This window comes from Polistes dominula, unplaced genomic scaffold (genome assembly GCF_049000335.1).
Source record: "Polistes dominula isolate Pdom_NZ unplaced genomic scaffold, Pdom_raw_medaka contig_29, whole genome shotgun sequence".
Classification (NCBI taxonomy): domain Eukaryota; kingdom Metazoa; phylum Arthropoda; class Insecta; order Hymenoptera; family Vespidae; genus Polistes; species Polistes dominula.
The window spans coordinates 883,994-902,839 of NW_028300865.1; the positions used below are offsets into that span (position 1 = coordinate 883,994).

The 18,846-nt window shown below is 29.6% G+C and overlaps 5 protein-coding genes across 6 annotated transcripts; 4 read left to right on the forward strand and 1 right to left on the reverse strand.

Annotated features, from left to right (window-relative positions):
• Window positions 1-317: 317 nt before the first annotated feature.
• Window positions 318-2,702, forward strand: shams (glucoside xylosyltransferase 1 shams). The gene is made up of 2 exons (XM_015324569.2): window positions 318-1,156; window positions 1,239-2,702. Exons 1-2 carry the CDS (start codon window positions 713-715, stop codon window positions 1,893-1,895), a joined length of 1,101 nt encoding a protein of 366 aa, XP_015180055.1. The 5' UTR covers window positions 318-712; the 3' UTR covers window positions 1,896-2,702.
• A 309-nt stretch (window positions 2,703-3,011) lies between these two features.
• Window positions 3,012-5,983, forward strand: kermit (PDZ domain-containing protein GIPC-like protein kermit). Of its 2 annotated transcripts, XM_089178429.1 has the most exons (7): window positions 3,012-3,117; window positions 3,328-3,392; window positions 3,936-4,285; window positions 4,759-4,855; window positions 4,952-5,337; window positions 5,428-5,509; window positions 5,656-5,983. In XM_089178429.1, the coding sequence occupies exons 3-7, from the start codon at window positions 3,944-3,946 to the stop codon at window positions 5,811-5,813; spliced, it is 1,065 nt and encodes a 354-aa protein (XP_089034555.1). In that variant the 5' UTR covers window positions 3,012-3,117; window positions 3,328-3,392; window positions 3,936-3,943; the 3' UTR covers window positions 5,814-5,983. The 2 variants fall into 2 exon arrangements, with proteins under 2 accessions (XP_089034555.1, XP_015180252.2); XM_015324766.2 differs by having other exon boundaries at window positions 3,083-3,392.
• Window positions 5,984-6,244: 261 nt separating this feature from the next.
• Window positions 6,245-9,404, forward strand: SCOT (Succinyl-CoA:3-ketoacid CoA transferase). Its single transcript, XM_015324754.2, has 7 exons — window positions 6,245-6,685; window positions 6,777-7,157; window positions 7,242-7,667; window positions 7,750-7,858; window positions 7,940-8,156; window positions 8,234-8,445; window positions 8,542-9,404. The coding sequence occupies exons 1-7, from the start codon at window positions 6,596-6,598 to the stop codon at window positions 8,727-8,729; spliced, it is 1,623 nt and encodes a 540-aa protein (XP_015180240.1). The 5' UTR covers window positions 6,245-6,595; the 3' UTR covers window positions 8,730-9,404.
• A 93-nt stretch (window positions 9,405-9,497) lies between these two features.
• On the reverse strand, window positions 9,498-11,696 carry LOC107068426 (ATP-binding cassette sub-family G member 5). The gene is made up of 5 exons (XM_015324771.2): window positions 11,499-11,696; window positions 10,855-11,430; window positions 10,556-10,778; window positions 10,241-10,455; window positions 9,498-10,165 (listed from the first exon to the last, which is right to left on the reverse strand). Exons 1-5 carry the CDS (start codon window positions 11,692-11,694, stop codon window positions 9,498-9,500), a joined length of 1,878 nt encoding a protein of 625 aa, XP_015180257.2. The 5' UTR covers window positions 11,695-11,696.
• Window positions 11,697-12,668: 972 nt separating this feature from the next.
• Window positions 12,669-18,192, forward strand: LOC107068348 (ATP-binding cassette sub-family G member 8). Its single transcript, XM_015324640.2, has 7 exons — window positions 12,669-12,801; window positions 14,965-15,128; window positions 15,192-15,682; window positions 15,759-16,041; window positions 16,133-16,638; window positions 16,712-17,178; window positions 17,263-18,192. Exons 2-7 carry the CDS (start codon window positions 15,013-15,015, stop codon window positions 17,857-17,859), a joined length of 2,460 nt encoding a protein of 819 aa, XP_015180126.2. The 5' UTR covers window positions 12,669-12,801; window positions 14,965-15,012; the 3' UTR covers window positions 17,860-18,192.
• Window positions 18,193-18,846: the final 654 nt, after the last annotated feature.

Sequence of the window (18,846 nt, forward strand, 5' to 3'; positions counted from 1 at the left end):
ATTTTTTTTTATTTACATTATTAGATAAAACTACTATTAAATTAAAGAATTTTTAGGAATTTCAATTAATAAAAGTATTGTGTGTTTAATTTAAATGAATTTAAATATAATCTAAAGTAAGATGTATTTTTTTCATTCATTTTTGTTTTTTATTTTGTCTGTAATATTATTAAATTGATTATTATAATAGTATTAAAGTAAATATACAAAACAGTTGAAAAATATATTCAAATGCTAGATGTTAAAAATTAAAGATGTCTAGTTTTAGTAAAGTAAACTACCGATAGATGGCTCAGTAGTCTGGTGTGTTGACATGGTAAATAGTATTAGTGATTATTACTGATAGACTTACATATGTTAAATGTTTGGTTAGTAGTGATTATGAAAAGAAAACAAGATATGTGGACAATAAAAGACAAATTCTATTTTATTCAATTGATAATAAATTATTATTTTAACTTTGTTTTGTAAAAAATAAATGTAACTAACTATCGTTGTTTTCTAATGATAGTGAGGTTATATATGAAATGTGTGTTAATTAAAATTAATACAGTAAAAAAGATTAATAAACGGAATAATATTATTAATACTATTAACAAAGATTTAAGATACTTATGTAGCATGGTTAAACAATTGTTAATTAATAAATATGAACAAAAGTAATTGTTTTATTAAAAATTTGAATTTTAAAATTAAACAAAATTAATTTACAATGAAGTCAATTTATAAATTATTTTTCTTGTGTTTAACACTTGCTATTTTGATAATATTATTGAATTTAAGTACAAATTTGAAAAATAAGATATACAATGAACATAATAAAGAAAAATTGTCATACACTTTACCTAAGAAAAAAATAAATATACATACAACCAGAGAAGTAACTATTTGTGTAGTAGTTTGTGGAGATAGATTAGATGAATCATTAACTATGCTTAAATCGGCATTAGTTTTTACAAATGCATCATTGCAATTTATAGTAATAACAGAAAATAATTTGATACCTGCATTTAATGAAAAATTATCCGAATGGAAACTTATTTCTAACAAAACATTTGACTTTGTAATCAAATCTGTAACATTCCCAGAAGGAAATGATCCAGGAATATGGAAAAAATTATTTAAACCTTGCGCTGCTCAACGATTATTTTTACCAGTTAGTATATCTTCGATATATATATATACTTTATTACTTAATAACTTTTATATAATAATAATAATATATATATATATTTCAGACTGTTTTAAACACCACAGATGCAGTTTTATACATGGATACAGACACATTGTTTTTAGCACCACCAGAGAAAATCTGGGATGAATTTAAAAAGATGAATTCCAGTCAACTAGCTGCTTTAAGTCCAGAACACGAGGATCCAAATACTGGCTGGTATAATCGTTTTGCCAAACATCCATATTATGGAAAATTGGGAGTAAATTCTGGCGTTATGTTGATGAATTTAACAAGAATGAGAGAATTTAGATGGACCAATTATGTTGTTCCCATTCACAAGGAATATAAATTAAAAATAACATGGGGAGATCAAGATATTATAAATATAATATTTCATTATCATCCAGAAAAACTTTATGTTTATCCTTGTAGATTTAATTACAGACCTGATCATTGTATGTATATGTCAGTTTGTACAGAAGCAGAGAAACATGGTGCATTAGTGTTACATGGATCTCGAGGTATGTTTCATTCTCAGAAACAACCACCATTTAAAGCTATATATAGATCAATGCAAGAATATCAATTGAATACAGATCCATACGATTATTTACTTGTACCAATGAGAAATTATTTAACATTGGAAGATAAATCTAATTGTGGTAGAGTATGGAAAGCTTTTCTTATACAACCCGAATTACATTTAAACAAATATGATTAAAAAAAAATGATATAATGGAGTTTGTATATATATATAGGTACTCCATTTTATGTGAATCAGACTATAATTGAATTTTGAGAAATCCTTTTTTTTTTTTTTTAATAATATTCGAATATATAAGCAATATGTACGTAAGATAATAACATTAATATAATTAAGAATACAGATTGAAATGCTGTATTCTTGTGCCATCATTACTGATTTTTACATGGTTCTATGTGAGAAGTCAAAAATACAAAGAATTTTATCTTAGATAATAGATATTTGAGTGAGATATACACAAATAGTAGTAGATATGAGGCATAAGCAATTATGCGTGACATGGTTTATATTTAAAACCGACATGTCTTCTATTAGCTTATAAAATAAGCAGACTGAATTCTATTGATATTTCTTTTTTGTCATACTTTTTATTATTACACGTAATATAATCTATTTTAATTATATATATAATAATACTAGAAAGTAAATAGATTTGTATTTACTATTTGTCAACATTTATTGTTGATTACATAAATATTTGATGGAGTATATTAACCCTTTGAGTTATGTAAGAACGGAATAATTTATTACATTATTTTACATTAATACTAACAAACACGTATATACGTCGATTGATCATTCTAGTAATTTGTACTAAACGCATATATGCGTCTATAGCACTCTAAGGGTTAAATAACGTTGTTATTATATATACAATATATTTATACTTCTATATTACATCTACATTATTATATATAATATAGTTTTTGTCATTTGTAAATTAACTTATACACACACAAAAAAATAATAAATTTATTACACGTACATGTTATTTGATTACTATCGATTAATAATTTGAAAATGTTATTATACTCGAATTTTTGTTATCATTACTTCCATCTCTATATATACTTATGATAAAATAATGAGTGATAAGTAATATATCTATCTTTTGTTTAACTTGAAAATAGATAAAAAAAAAAATAGAATTATATTTTTCGTAAGGTATATTAGATATCTAAGAATGTGTTGTGCATGTATTCAAATGAAATATCTAATGTATGTTTGTATATAAAAACGATAATAATTATTAAGAGGGGAAACAGTAGCAAATGAGAGATTACAAGAGTGAAAAAGTACTCGTGAACTAAAGAGAGAGAGAGAGAGAGAGATAGAGAGAGATGAAAATAATTCAGGTAGTGTGGTTTGTAGTAAAAGAAGGGGAAACATGAACGATAAGGTACGGAAAGTGGCGAACAAAAACTTTCCTCTCAATAGTACAGCAAACTTATGCGATTGCATGTCTGAACGGTATCCTGAATGGTACCTGTGATATTTTCGCGTAGTGTTCGCGCCATCATCTTGCATACGTTCTCCATCTTCTTTCATTTGAGATATCATTCGATGTAAAAGACGCAAAGTAATTTTATTCTTTTGTTGTTGTTTTTAGCAAATAATTTATATTTCTTGTTGAAGATTAAAAAAAACATAACATAACAAAACAAAAGAAAAATAGTAAGTATATTAAGAAATAATATATTGTTTTATCATTAACATAATTCATTCTCAAACGATCGAATTAGTATTACGAATATTTTAGATGACGTGTCATACTTGTACGCAAATATTATTATTGTTTTTAATTGAAAACAAATCGGACTCATCTCGAGAGATTTCATTGTAATTTTATTAACGATTAATTAAACGTATTAATCAATTCTTCTAATGTTAAAAATAAAAGGAGTAAACGAAATATAGAAGATAATTTTGTATATTTTACAAATTAAAATGTAACATATTTCAGATAAGCGATAACAAAGATAAAAGAGAGTTCGTCATTTAAAACAATATATTAAACCAATTGTTTTTATCTCGTTGATATGATATGATTCTATTTCATCGTATTGATTTATCTATCATTTATTTTCATATTACTTTGAATATAGTAAATAAATATTAAAATATTTAGAAATATAATTCGATCGATATTTGATTTAAAAAAAATCAATCAATCAATCAATCAATTATTTTATTGATACTTTTTTTTATATCATTTAGAATTGAGTATGCCGCTTTTCAAAGTGCGTTCACCGTCAACAAGATCACCGATGAGTGAAAAAAAAATTAACGGTACGCATCAGCATCAGCATCAGCATCAGCGTCAGCGTAATCAGCAAAGTGGTGATAACGATCATGAAGAAATCGCTACCAATGTAACGAATAATAAAGAAGGAGGAAATATGTCTAATCAATCGCAAGAACATCGTTCCCAACGAGTTTCTCAATCTTCATTGGTTTTTCATTGTCAATTGGCACATGGTAGTCCCACGGGCCTTATATCTGGATTCAGTAATGTCAGAGAACTTTATCAAAAAATAGCCGAATGTTATGAAATTCCAGTGGAAGAAGTGAGTTGATATATATATATATATTTTTTTTTTTTAATTTATTTTATAAAGAAAAAAAACAAAACAAAAAACAATGTACAATGCGCATACTCCTTCCATTTTTTGTGTTTTTTTTTTCGAATTCCATATTGTCTCCTCGTGTAATACAAAACGTACGGAGAATTTGAACAGACTTACATAAAATGGAAAGCGAGTAAATGGATAGGGGGATGCATACCGGATGCAGGAAACGTTGTTCACGGACCGTGACATACCTCGACATGACGAACGTTGTCCCCCTTCTAAAACTATAAGCATGCTGTATTGAAAGTCGAGTAGAGAACTTTTAACTTTCTGATCATTTAAAATGACCCGCGCGTTCCATACCACATTCCAGTTTTATATTACCAATATATATATATATATATATATATATATATATATATGTATATGAATAATTACCAATACTATATTTATACATTTTTCTTTTTCAGATTCTATTTTGTACTTTGAACACTCATAAAGTGGAAATGTCTGAATTATTGGGAAGTCAAATTGGCGTTGGTGATTTCATATTCGCACACAGAAAAGGTTTATATCGACCTTACGAAATTTCGAATGTAAGATATAATATATATGTGAAAAAAAAGATAATGTTTTCAATTTTGTATCATCAATTTTTCTTAGGTAGACCCAAAGAGATAGAATTAATGAAAACTGATGATGCATTGGGACTTACTATTACCGATAACGGTGCCGGATATGCTTTTATAAAACGTATAAAAGAAGGATCTGTGATAGATAAAATAAAAGTCATAGAAGTTGGGGATCATATTGAAAAAATTGATTCAATGAGTTTAATCGGAAAACGACATTTTGACGTAGCCAAAATTTTAAAAGATATACCTAAAGGAACGACGTTTACATTAAGGTTAATAGAACCACAAAAAAATGGCTTTGGAAGTATTGGACCACGAGGGGATTTGAAAAAAGGAAAAAAATCTGGTTATGGTACTGGTAAAGAAACATTAAGGTTCAAAGCAGATGGAAGCGCACAAATTGTAGAAAATGTGGTAAGTATTATTTTTACAATAAGATTATTTTTTGATAGATAATCAACTTCTTTTATATAATCAATATCTATTTATAATCTTTGTTATCAGATAGATGACGTTGCCAAGATTGCAGTAGGAAAAATTAATACAATATTGGAGAACTTTATGGGAATTTACGATACTGAATTAGGTATAAATACATGATAACACATTTAATATATATATATACCTAATTCTCAATTTATATAAAAAATTGGTTCTTCAGAATATCGTGTAAATTGAGAACAAACCAAAATGCTACACTAGATTAATTGCTATAAATTATTTTTATTACAGCTACGCAAATTTGGGAACTTGCCGATGGTAAATTCAACAGCATTGATTTTGCCGAAGCGATAGATAATTCCGATTTGGAAGCTTTCGGATTTACAGATGATTTTGTCATCGAATTGTGGGGTGCGATTACCGATGCTAGAGCTGGACGACATCGATGATAAAATATAATTTTACAAAAAGTACTTCTAAGATAAAGATTTCGAAAAATTAGTACGAGGAATATATTTTAATATAGGAGATATATTTTTGTATAAAATATTGATTATTTGTATTGCGTAAATTAATTAAGCTGTACAGAGACCTGTATTATATTCCATATGTCGCATAATGTACCTTATTATTACCTTCATTCCCATGTAAACAATACCTGTCAATGAATATTATGCATGCGCGAGTGTTACGCGCATGTGCAAGTGCCACGCGCATGTGCAGGTGCCACGCGCATGTGCAGATGCCACGCGCATGCGCAGATGCCACGCGCATGCGCAGATGTTACGCGCATGCGCAGATGCCACACGCATGCGCAGATGTCACGCGCATGCGCAAATACCATGCGCATGCATTGATGTCACGCGAATACGCTTCAGTCACGCGCATGCGGTACAGTGGTTAGGTACATAGTATTATCGGGAAAAAATGTTATTTGTGGTTATGAATATTTATCAAATTTAATACTTTCAAAAGCTGTTTCCTAACTTTATCAAATGTTGCAACAATCTTGTTTGTTTTTTTCGTAATGTGATAAAAACATTTTATCTATTAATTCCATGACATTTTGTGTCGTCATATGTTGTTCAGTGTAATTAAAGAATATTATTTATTCATTGCAATAGTGATATTAAAAAATAAGAATATATAAGTGTGATGAGAAAAGTTTGTGTGCTTGCAGAAAGTGAACGAATTAACATTACTTCTATATTACAACATTAAAATAAAAAATATGGCTTTTGCAATAAGTAAAGTTACTCCTACATTTATAAGATTTAATTCACGTTCCTGTAACTTATATAAAAATTGTAAAATTACAAAGGTACGTAACGCAAATATTGCATTGTCATTGGAGATATACTAAAATAATATGCAGTTATAAAAGTTATTAATATACTAATTTTATTTTATAGATATGTGCGTTTAACTTTTCCATTAAAACTGATATTCCCTTAGAGGAAGAAGAAATTCCAAAATTAACACCACCTGTAGGAAAAGGAAAAGTTTTTAATAGCGTAGATGAAGTTGTATCTGACATACATGATGGTGCAAAACTTCTGGTTGGTGGTTTTGGACTTTGTGGAATACCGGAGAATCTTATATCTGCTTTATTAAAAAGAGGTACAAAACAATTAACAGTAGTTTCAAATAATGCTGGAACGGAAAATGCTGGATTAGGTAAATTATTAAAAGAGCAAAGAATTAAAAGAATGATAGCTTCATACATTGGTGAAAATTCTGAATTAGAAAAACAATATTTAAGTGGACAATTAGAAGTTGAATTGACACCTCAGGTAATCAGAATTTTATTATACAAACATTTATAAATATTTAATTCATTATTAATCTAATCGTTGATAATTTTTTTTTTTTTCAAGGGTACATTAGCAGAACGTGTACGAGCAGGTGGTGCTGGTATTCCTGCATTTTATACACCTACTGCTTTTGGAACTATAATACAAGAAGGAAGTGTTGTCATTAAATATAATAAAGATGGAAATGTTGAGATCTCAGGAGAACCAAGAAATACTAATATGTTTGACGGAAGAAATTATGTTTTAGAAACTGCTATTAAAGGAGATTTTGCTCTTGTAAAAGCATGGAAAGCAGATCCAGCTGGAAATTTAATTTTTCGAAAATCAGCAAGAAATTTTAATCCTGTTATGTGTAAAGCTGCTAAAATAGCAATAGCAGAGGTAGAAGAAATTGTAGATATTGGTCAATTAGATCCTGATCAGATTCATTTACCTGGAATTTTTGTTGATAGAGTTGTCAAAGGTCCAAGTTATGAAAAACTTATTGAAGTAAGAAACATTTGTATATATATATATATTTTAATATTTAAAGTTATTTTCTTTATCAATAATAAATGATTTTACTTGACAGAGACGTTCAACTAAACAAAGTACTAAACCCAAGAAAGTAACACCAGCAAGTAAAGCGAGAGAAAGAATTATACGACGTGCTGCTATTGAATTTAAGGATGGAATGTATGGTAAGATTTTGTATTTTTTTTTTTTTGCTTAGAAAAATTATAAAGAGAAAACACATGTTATAAAAAGAAAATGATTTACAGCTAATCTGGGTATTGGTATTCCAATGCTTGCAAGTAACTACATTCCTAAAGGTGTAAAAGTAACATTACAATCAGAAAATGGGATTCTTGGTCTTGGACCTTTTCCTGATGAACAGGAAGTCGATGCTGATCTCATAAATGCTGGAAAAGAAACAGTAACTGTATTACCTGGAGCTTCATTTTTCAGTAGCGATGATAGTTTTGCTATGATTCGCGGGTACATAAATTATTTCAATTAACACAATATTATAATTCATACATTTGATTTTATTTTGATGATTTATTTAATTATAGAGGTCACATAAATTTGACAATACTTGGTGCAATGCAAGTATCTGAAAATGGAGATTTAGCAAATTGGATGATACCAGGAACAGTGGTTAAAGGAATGGGTGGTGCTATGGATCTTGTTTCTTCTACAAATACAAAAGTTGTTGTAACTATGGAACACAAATCTCGTGATGGTAGACCTAAAATTGTTGACAATTGTACTTTACCTTTAACAGGTAATGCCATTACATTTTATTCTGTTTTTTTTCTTTTTTTTATATACTCGTACATTTTTACATAAAACAAAAATAACATTTTTTTGATAATTATAGGTCAACGGTGTGTCGATTTAATTATCACTGATTTGGGTGTTTTTGAAGTTATTCAAGGAGAAGGCTTAAAGTTAATTGAAATTGCTGCTAATGTAGATATAAGTGAGATAGTTAGTTCAACTGGCTGTGAATTTTCTGTGGCTGATGATCTTAAAGAGATGCAACAAGTAGAAATAGATGAGCAATAAATATAAGAAATTATTTTGCATAAATGTTTTATATGATTTTCATATATATATATATATAAATTATAAAGCATAATTGTAATTATGTATATTGAAGATTGAAAAAATGATTTTGTACAGTATGATGAAATGAAATAAGGTAACTTATTAATTATACATATAACAATGTTTGTTATCATTTTGTAATTATGTAATTCTCTTATATACGTATATGTGAGATTACATACACTTTATAAATAATTAATATAACTAAAAACAATACTATTAATTTAGAAGCTATTAAAAATTGTTTTTATTTTGCATAAAGTATAAAAAAATGTATAACATATCGATATTTTACAAGCTTTTATAAGAATAATAAAAATACGTCATTTATTTATAATATTACTAAGGGGTGCCCCCGCTACGTGTTGCTGTGGCTCACAATCAGTCCCAATACACATGTCTTTAAGTCAACGAATTACCTTATACCGCCATCTGTTAGAATCTTATCGAACTAACAGAGATAATCATGACTCTTTGTTAATAAATAAAATAATATTGCGATTATAAATTGAGATATAAACTATCCTATATTTCAAGTTGAATGAAATTGCACACATTGTGCAAAATTTGATTAAAATCGGTTCAGTAGTTTAGGAATTCATTGCGGACAAACAATGTGACACGTAATTTATATATATATTAAGATTATATATTTATCCATATAATAATACAAGGGATCAATCATTTATCTAATTTTGTATTGTTACATAAATATGTTATATTATTTTATTCTCTGAATTTGGCTTTAACTCTGGCAGGTAATGGTAATAAATAAAGAATACTATTTAAAATAATTAATCCAACGGCAAATGCTAATGATATTAATAAATTTAATTCTATGTTTAATACTTCAGATATGTTTTCACCTTCGCGAGTAAAACGTTCTATTAAATAAGTTCGTCCATCTGGATATCTACATAATTCAGGTATACTTGGACAAGTAACTGTTTCATTATATGACAAATTGGAAAATATTGTTTTATCCATGGCTAATTGATTTAATGCTAATGAAGCATATCTTGCAGGTAGAGCACTGGAAATGGTTGCTAACCAATAAGGTAAATTTCGAAGACTTCGGATTGCTCCAGATCCAATACCAAGAGACAATAATGCAACATACAACACTGTTATTGCACCAGTTAAAGGATTCTCAAGTATCATCAATAAAGCTACAGTTACTTGTTCAGCAGCAATGTAATTTGACCAAAGTATGGCAGAAGTATGAGCCCAAGCTGAATGATCTAATTCTAAGATTGGTATTAGGATACCAATTGTGATTATAGTCGATATAAAACTTAAAGGTAAACTTAATAATGTGTATGCAGTCAAAAACATGGCTCCACCATAAAGGCCCTCCCTCTTTTCTTGATAATACCTTGCACGAAAACCTGGAACTAAATGAGAAACTTATATATAAATGATAATATTCTAAATATATGTTTAGAAATTTGATATTCATAAAAACATACAAAGTAACGATGTCGTTGCTATTCCAGTTACATAAAACAGTGTTAATATATTAAAAACCAATCCTCCCGTTTGTAAAAATATTCTCGATTGTACAGGAGTTGAATGTGAATATAATATACTCATTAAAGCTACACTGAATGGTAATAATAAAAAACGTGCAGCAAAGTGTCCCAAACCACACTTATTAAAAGAAAATGTGACTGCCATACTTCTTCTAAAAAAATATTATCCATTAATTATTATCCTATGAAATATATATTTTATATTAAACATTAAATCTAATTAAATAAAACAATTGCAAAAAATATTCTTACAAGTACAGTGCTAAAAGTGTTGAAAAACATCCTGGCTTAATACCACGACCCAAACCTTTATGCACAATTCCAAGTGGTGTTTCTTTTAAATTAGGTGATATTTGTGGTGCCTCTTTCATATATAAAAGACCTTCAACTTTAAATTTGTCAACTAATACAGAAATCTGTTGATTAGATTCTAAAAAACGATCTCTTGAACGTCGATCAACAGTTGAAAGACATACTAAAACCAAGTTTTAATTATAACATAACAATATATCAATATCATTTGTCTTATCAAACTAATAAATCAAACTTACGATAATACATTAATGGATTTTCTAATTCTGGACATGGAAATCCAATATAAGTAAAATAATCTAACATGCTTCTTGTTGGTCCAGAATAAACAACAGCACCTAAACATAATAATGTAACACGACTGACAAATGGTAATACATCAGACCTAGGTGTTTCCATAGTCAAAACGACAATAGATCCTCTCCTGGTTGCATAAGACCATAACATTGATACAATTAAATATGTATTTAATGGATCTGTATCCCAAGTTGGTTCATCTAAGAGAAGTAGCATTGGATCTTTAGCAAGTTGTACACCTAACATGAGTCTTCGATATTCTGGTCTTGTAAGATCATTCACACATCTATTAGATACTTGAGATAATGCTAAATCAGCTAATGCCTGTCTGACTCTAGCTTCCCGATTGTTTAAATTTGCTAACCACATAGCATAAGTAAGTGTCTGACGAACAGTTAAACTTGGTAATAAATGGCATCTATGGGCAACATATCCACCATGTCTTCGGAATAATTCCGGTGTTAATAAATTACCATTTAATGTTATTCTGCCTCGTACTTCTCCTTCTGCTCTTCCAGCTTTAATAAATATTAATATTTATTAACAAATGTATATAATTTATATTTTAGATTAAGTAGATACACACCTATCACATCCAAAAGAGCTCTTTTTCCAGATCCTTTAGAACCTAATATAGCTAAAACTTCACCACCATGAACTCGTGCAGATACATCTCTTAAAACTGACGTAGGCTCGGATTTGCTTAAACAACTTTTTTCAATGATTACGTTGGTCGAGTGAAAAACATTGGAAATATCCAAGATACAATCGGATGGAGTCATCTTGAATGTTATTTAATTAAACCGTAATAATATTAATGAAATCATTTCAGAACAATTTACAGTCAGTCGGTATGTTTTTTTTATATTGAGCCTGTAAAAATATTATTCATTAGAAATCTTAAGAAATGTGTAAATAAGTCCGTCCGTCCGTCCCGTCCCCCCCCACCCCTCAAAAAACAAATAATACTACGTGTATAAGGATTTAATCGTATTGTTTTGAATAAATAATGAAATAAATCTCTAACAATAAATTTACATACCAATCATAGAAAAAAAAAAAAAAAAAGGTATTTGTAATTCGTAATAGCGTTACACGTCGAACAACGACTGTTCTTCAAAGCAATCAGAAAGGATACCTCTCCGGGAGTTGGCTTCTTGAGGTGAATGTCTTCTCTTGGTATGAGTTTGATGGTGGGAGAGACTGGTGGGTAAGGACACATTATCGTAGTTAGAAAATTGTAGTCCCCGAAAAATGAAAGTAATGTAATGAAATTTTATCACGTAACAATATTTTCTATTTAATTATAATAAAATGATAATATATACAAAGTATATTTGAAAATGTAATCGTTGATTTAATAATACAAATTGATGGTAGATGATTTAAACGAATAAATAGTTATGTTTTCAAAGTGAATTCGAAGAGACGTCCCTGTAATAAAGTCGAGGTCCCTCGGTGCTATGTTGGGGTGGGCAGGAAGGAGATACGGGGCCCGTAGAGGTTCATAAGGTACGCTTGACAGAAGAGTGCTAGCAAAATACTCAACGTGAGACGAGCTTATTCCGTATATTAGATATTTATTATTTTTTTTGTAAAAAGAATAAACAAAACAATGGTTTTACAATGAACATCCAACGATCAATGAGAGTTCCTACTGTTAAATAAAACTAATAAATATCATTAGACTTTAGTGTAATTTGACTTTTTATTATTGAATAGTGGATGCTGCTTGTAACTGAAGGCTGAAAGAATAAACCAAAAAAAAAAAAACAAAAAGAAGAAGAAGAAGAAGAAGTGCAGATAGGTAGACAGAACAGCAGAGATGCGACAACGTCCTCGAGACTACTCGAGGTGGCTAGGTTGAAGGCCCGTTTTGAATGTCGCCGGTGAGTCATTGTCATGAATATAATGTTACTACGTTTAAAACTATTATAAATTTGGATTATTGTTGTTAAATACAAATTTGTATTGACATAATTTATAAATATTCATCGATATTGTTTTCATTTGAATTTCATTCAAATGATTGATTTATCTTCAATATATATTTAATATTTCATCAAATTATTATTAAAACATTGTTGTATTCTCATAAATCACATTGGTTAGGTTCTAAGCATGTATACATTTTATTTTACGTAATTGAAAAAGTAGGAACAATGATCGATGGATGGATCTCACACAATGATTATTATTTTCTAATTGATTATGTCAATCAACTTTATTAATAACATGGATTCTACAATATCGACAGTATTTATTATTAATATATATATATATTTTTGTTATTAATTACAACATTTATTATTTATTAGACTAATACATTTTTTCTTGAGATAATATTTTTCAAATTATAACGATCGATGATTCATAGAAACGTCAAGTCACAATTTGGGAGATTTCAATGCCGATTGTATAGTTGTTACTCGAAAGTTTACGTTTAATACGAAATGAACTTTGTATATATTTTTAGTTACTTTTACAGTTATCTGTTTCTTTGTTTCATTAAATACAATAGCTTTGCGACATACTGTAACAAAGTATTGTAAGTATTTCGTTGTAATGATAGCTTTAAACGTTCCGTTATATTCACTTGATCGATGTTTTCTAAGAAATTGAACAATAAAAAAGGGGTTTTTTTTCAGAAAATCCGTCTCTCATTGAAGACAATAATTCATATCATTATACTTGTTGTATCTGACAAAATTTGATATTATTAACAACTTTCCTTCTACTATCTGTGCATGAGATTTATGAAAAATATATAAACCGTAAGTGAAAACAGATAATGTAAGACTGGTTACGAGAGTGTTTTTAAAAAAAAAAAAAAAGAATTGCCGTTACGCAAATGAAGGAAAAAGAAAGAAAGAAAGAAAGAAAGAAGGAAAGAAAAAAAGACAACATTCCAGTCATCAAGTTCCTGCTGTTCCAGCAGTTATTAACAATTCCAAGCTCGATCAAGCGTCCTTCGACATACTGAGAACTGTTCGTGCAATGAACAACGTAATGAATAGAATGTTGATCGTTTTCAATATAACACGCGATGATTTATTTTCAAACCACATATAACACAATCATATATATGAGTATAAAAAACAACAAACATATCTAATATATATATATATAAATTACGTGTCACGTTGTTTGTCCGCAATGGACTCTTAAACTACTGAACCGATTTTAATCAAATTTTGCACAATGTGTGCAATTTCATTCAACTTGAAATATAGGATAGTTTATATCTCAATTTATAATCGCAATATTATTTTATTTATTAACAAAGTGTCATGATTATCTTTGTTAGTTCGATAAGATTCTAACAGATGGCTGTATAAGGTCATTCGTTGAATTAAAGACATGTGTATTGGGACTGATTGTCAACTACAGCAACGCATGACGGGGCACCCCTATAAAATATAATTTACAGTTACGATGCATTTGTTTATTTATCAATTAATTTCATATTTTATTAGAAATTATACAAGATATTTGTAGTTATAATTAAAGAATGAATTATCCGTTAGTGATAATCTCGCGGTTATATGCATTTAATGGTATACCAAGATAGAAATCACACATAATGTGTGTGTGTGTGTGTGATGAGACTTGCGGCATGAAAAATGTTTAATATCAGACGTCAACGGCAATGGCAATGAAACAGATGCCACACGGGTTCTTTCAAGCTTCAGTTATATACCTGTATTATACATGCACACGTGTCTATGCATACAACCGTTAAACGAGATGCTGTGATTCTTTTCTCTCTTTTACACATGACACCTTCCTACTTCTTCTTCTTCTTCTTATGTAATATAAATAAACTGCATACGTGTAAACGTCATTATCGGATATCGTATTCCGGTAATTACCATACATTATATAGGCCATTTAAAGTGAACATAAATGATTAGAGAATATCATTATTGAAAATGAAATAAAATAAAGATCAACATTTTATATTGAAATGTGTATGATAGATTGTAAATTGTATGCATTTATCATTGAATATGTTCAACTGATTTTATTTTGAATTAAAATTATTATTACAGAATGTAATTGATTGACAAATCTTCTTCTGACAACGATTCTTAAGGAAGATGAGTTCTTCAGAAGCTTGGGAATTGGAAAGACGGTACTCGGTACCAGGAGCTTTAGATACCAGAGGACTTGAACCACCAGCCAGTGAAGATTTACATGCATGGTCTATATACAGGTAAATAATCTATCGAAAAGAATTTTGTCAATAAATAAAATTGTTATCTTCTTTTTGTTCTAGGCAAAATCTGAATTCTGATTTTACGGATTCGGCGTTGGGTTCAGCTGAAAAATCACCGTTGCCGTACGGTAACTTTCAACTTCGAGATTCAACCGTACAAAGTATACTAAGACATCCGAGATATGGTCCAAAGAGTCCACTTGCCAATAATTCGTATACATATTTAAAATTTGGCCTACCACGTGTATTACCACCAACTTCGCGCAATCGTGATGGTTCCAGTGGTTATGATTCTAGCGAGGAAGGTCGTCGTATGTCTCAAATTGGTGCAGCATCTGCACCAGGTACTTCGGCAATGCGTTCTGCTAGAAGTGATCCAGATTTTAGACACGTGCATGCTTTACCTAGGGAACAAGCACACTCTCAACTTACGGTAAGCAGGGATAATGCACGGTTCAGAAGTGTCAGTGAAGCTAATTTACTTCATAATGCTGTTACGACTAATCGACGACACAGTATTGCACCAATCGATCCCGGTTATTCAGGACCTAGTAAGAAATGAATAATCTTGACATTTTAATATATTTGAAAATATTGATTAATCTTATAATTTATTGTCACGAATAGGTCACAATGTTTTAAGACCCGAAGATTATGCAATGTCATTGAGATCTGTACCTTGCATTCAGCATCCACACTTACAACTTCGTGGTGTAGAAACTACAGGTTCTAATGGTTTACCATTACTTCGTGGTATTAGTTTGGAAGTTGGAGCAACTGAAGTATTGGCTATTATGGCAACTACTGAAAAAGAAGGGACACAAATTATAGAAACAATTGCTGGCAAAAAAGCTATCAGGAAAGGTGATATTCTTTTGAACGGCCGATCTGTATCAGCTCGTATTTTGAGGTATGACCTCGTTCATTAAGAAAAAAGGTCATTCTTCTCTTGAACAGTTTCATTTAATTATTCAATTAAATATATTTTATTATTAATCTAGATCTCGTGTTGCATATTTACCAACGGAATGTGGATTGACTCCGGGTTTGACGACACAACAAACTTTACATTTTTATATGCTATTAAAAGGTGGTGTTAATATTACGTCATTAGAAACTGAAGCAATATTATTGGAACTTGGATTAGAAGCAACGAAACATTGTCTAGTTAATACTTTGACGACGTCCGAGGCACGAAGATTAGCTTTAGCTTGTCGTCTTTTGCAAGATTCTTATATTCTTACATTAGACAGACCTACACATGGCTTAGACATTTTTGATGCTTTCTTCTTGGTTGAATACTTAAGACAATGGGCTGGAAGAGAACACAGAGTTGTTATTCTAACATTACATCCACCAACTTATGAAATATTAACAATGGTATCCAGAGTCACTCTCACTTCGGGTGGTAGAATTATGTATTCTGGACTTAGAAGAGATATGTTGCCATATTTTGCACTTGCTGAATTTCCCTGTCCGTCATTTAAAAATCCGTCAGATTATTATCGTACGTATGAACAATGTTAAATGATAAACAGTAAATTAGTGATGATTAAATCATACATTTTCATTTATTTCAGTTGATCTGGTAACTTTGGACGATTTATCAGCAGAAGCAATGTTAGAATCTTCACAAAGAATAGATCATTTAGCAGAATTAGCTAGAACTAGATTACCAGCTTTAAGCGATCCTGGACCACCTTGTCCACTACCACCAGCTATTTCTAATGCTAATGTATTTTTACATATTTATGCTCTGTTACTGAGGATTCTTATCTACAGTCAACCATTAACAATGACAAAAATGCTTCAGAAAATAGTTATCTCAGCATCTCTCAGTATTTTACTTGGTGCAATATTTTGGAACGTTGCTAGAGATTCTAATTTATATCTGAGAGATAGAATAGGCTTTCATTATGCCAGTTTAGGTATTTTTTCTTGGCCTCTTAGTATTTTAGCTATGCGTGAAGTTGCTAATTGTAGACCAAATGTTGAAAGGGATATCAGAGATGGACTCTATGGAAGATTTGTTTATATCTTTATAGAGGTAAAATTTACTTGTTGAAAATGTTCTTTATTCGTTTCAATCATAAATAGAGATAATTCAATTGAATATTATCTTTAATTTTAGCTATGCTTTGGTTTGCCAATTTGGTGTTTGGTATATTTAGTATACTTAGCACCAGCATTTGCAATGTGTGGATTACATCTTGTACCTGACGAAAATTTAACATCATTGTGGAATTATCTTGCTATTGGTTTGTTATATCTGATGTTACAACACTTGATATGCATATTTTTTGCTCATATATGCAGATGGACATATCTTGCAGCATTATGTTCTGGTATTATTATTGGAGAATTAAGTTTGGCTGCTGGAGTAACATTACATTTAGACAATTTACCATTGTGGTATCGACAAATTAGTCCAATGCGATGGGCATTATCTTTATTACTTCCCCCTCTTCATGGACCAGAAAGTATGAGCAAATTAACTAACTGTAAACCTAAACAAGTTCAACGTCAAGATATCATTTTTCAAACAACGTGTGAACCATCGGATGGAAATTTGGCGTTACTTGAAATTGCATTAGATAAATTTGATCTACAAATAGAATTATGGATGGGTGTTGGAGTTATTATACTTGTTATACTTATTATGTTAGCATTTTTAAGTATTAAGTATAATACTTTGAAACGACCTCGAAGTGCACCGAATAAACCTTAAGAGATGTTAATCGTGTGGTTAGATGATTTATTTATTGTCATCTACCTCGATGTAATATCTCAAAAAAAATGGCAGATTTTAACAGAAAGGATCAGTGAACTTAAATAAGATTGAAATGTAACGAGACACAAGAAGCATGCTACAATTGTAATTATGATCAAAAATTTGGTCAAAAATGAATACGCTTAATGATCTATAATTTTAAGTTTTTTAATCACATTAATGATAATAAATGTTTGAATTGTTTTTTTCTTTTTTTTTTTTTATGAAATAATAAGAAAATTTTGTAATGTATGTATAATCAAAATTATCTAGTGAATAATAATAATAATAATAAAATGTCACTGCATAAATTACATGGTAGATAATTTAAATAAGATCTTCAAATATGTTTTATTTGAAAAAAAAAATAAATAAATAAATAAACGATTGATATTATAAAAGTACAAACACATTATAAGATAAAACAAAAATTTAATCATATTACCATCGAGTAAACGATGTAAATAATTTCATTTACCTGTCGGTAATCTTCTTAAGGGGACCTTCTACTCTGAGCACCTAAAAAAAAGGCTATTTTCGCGAATTTTTTTCCAAGAAAACTATAAAAGATATCGATCTAAAAGTTGTTGGGTTTGTTAAATTGAATCTTAAACTATATAAATGAATGTTTATTTTTTCTTTTGAATTTTCTTCTTTTGTATAAGAGCTTTTCTTGCCTCATTAGCGCGCTTGAAAATACGTTTTGCTACATGCAAAATACACTCCAACTTTTTCACAATGAAATCTTCACCGTATGGATGACAGTCAAGCAGCATTTTAAAAGTCTTGGTGTCTCCGTCGCCGATATAAGAACCATACCGCACAGCAAATTTCTCAATTGACCTTTAAAACATTTCAACCACGCCGTCAACCTCCATTTTGCCCGAACTACCTGCATGATTTGCTGTACAATGTGGTTTATGTTCCTCAAACCAGGCGAGGAAT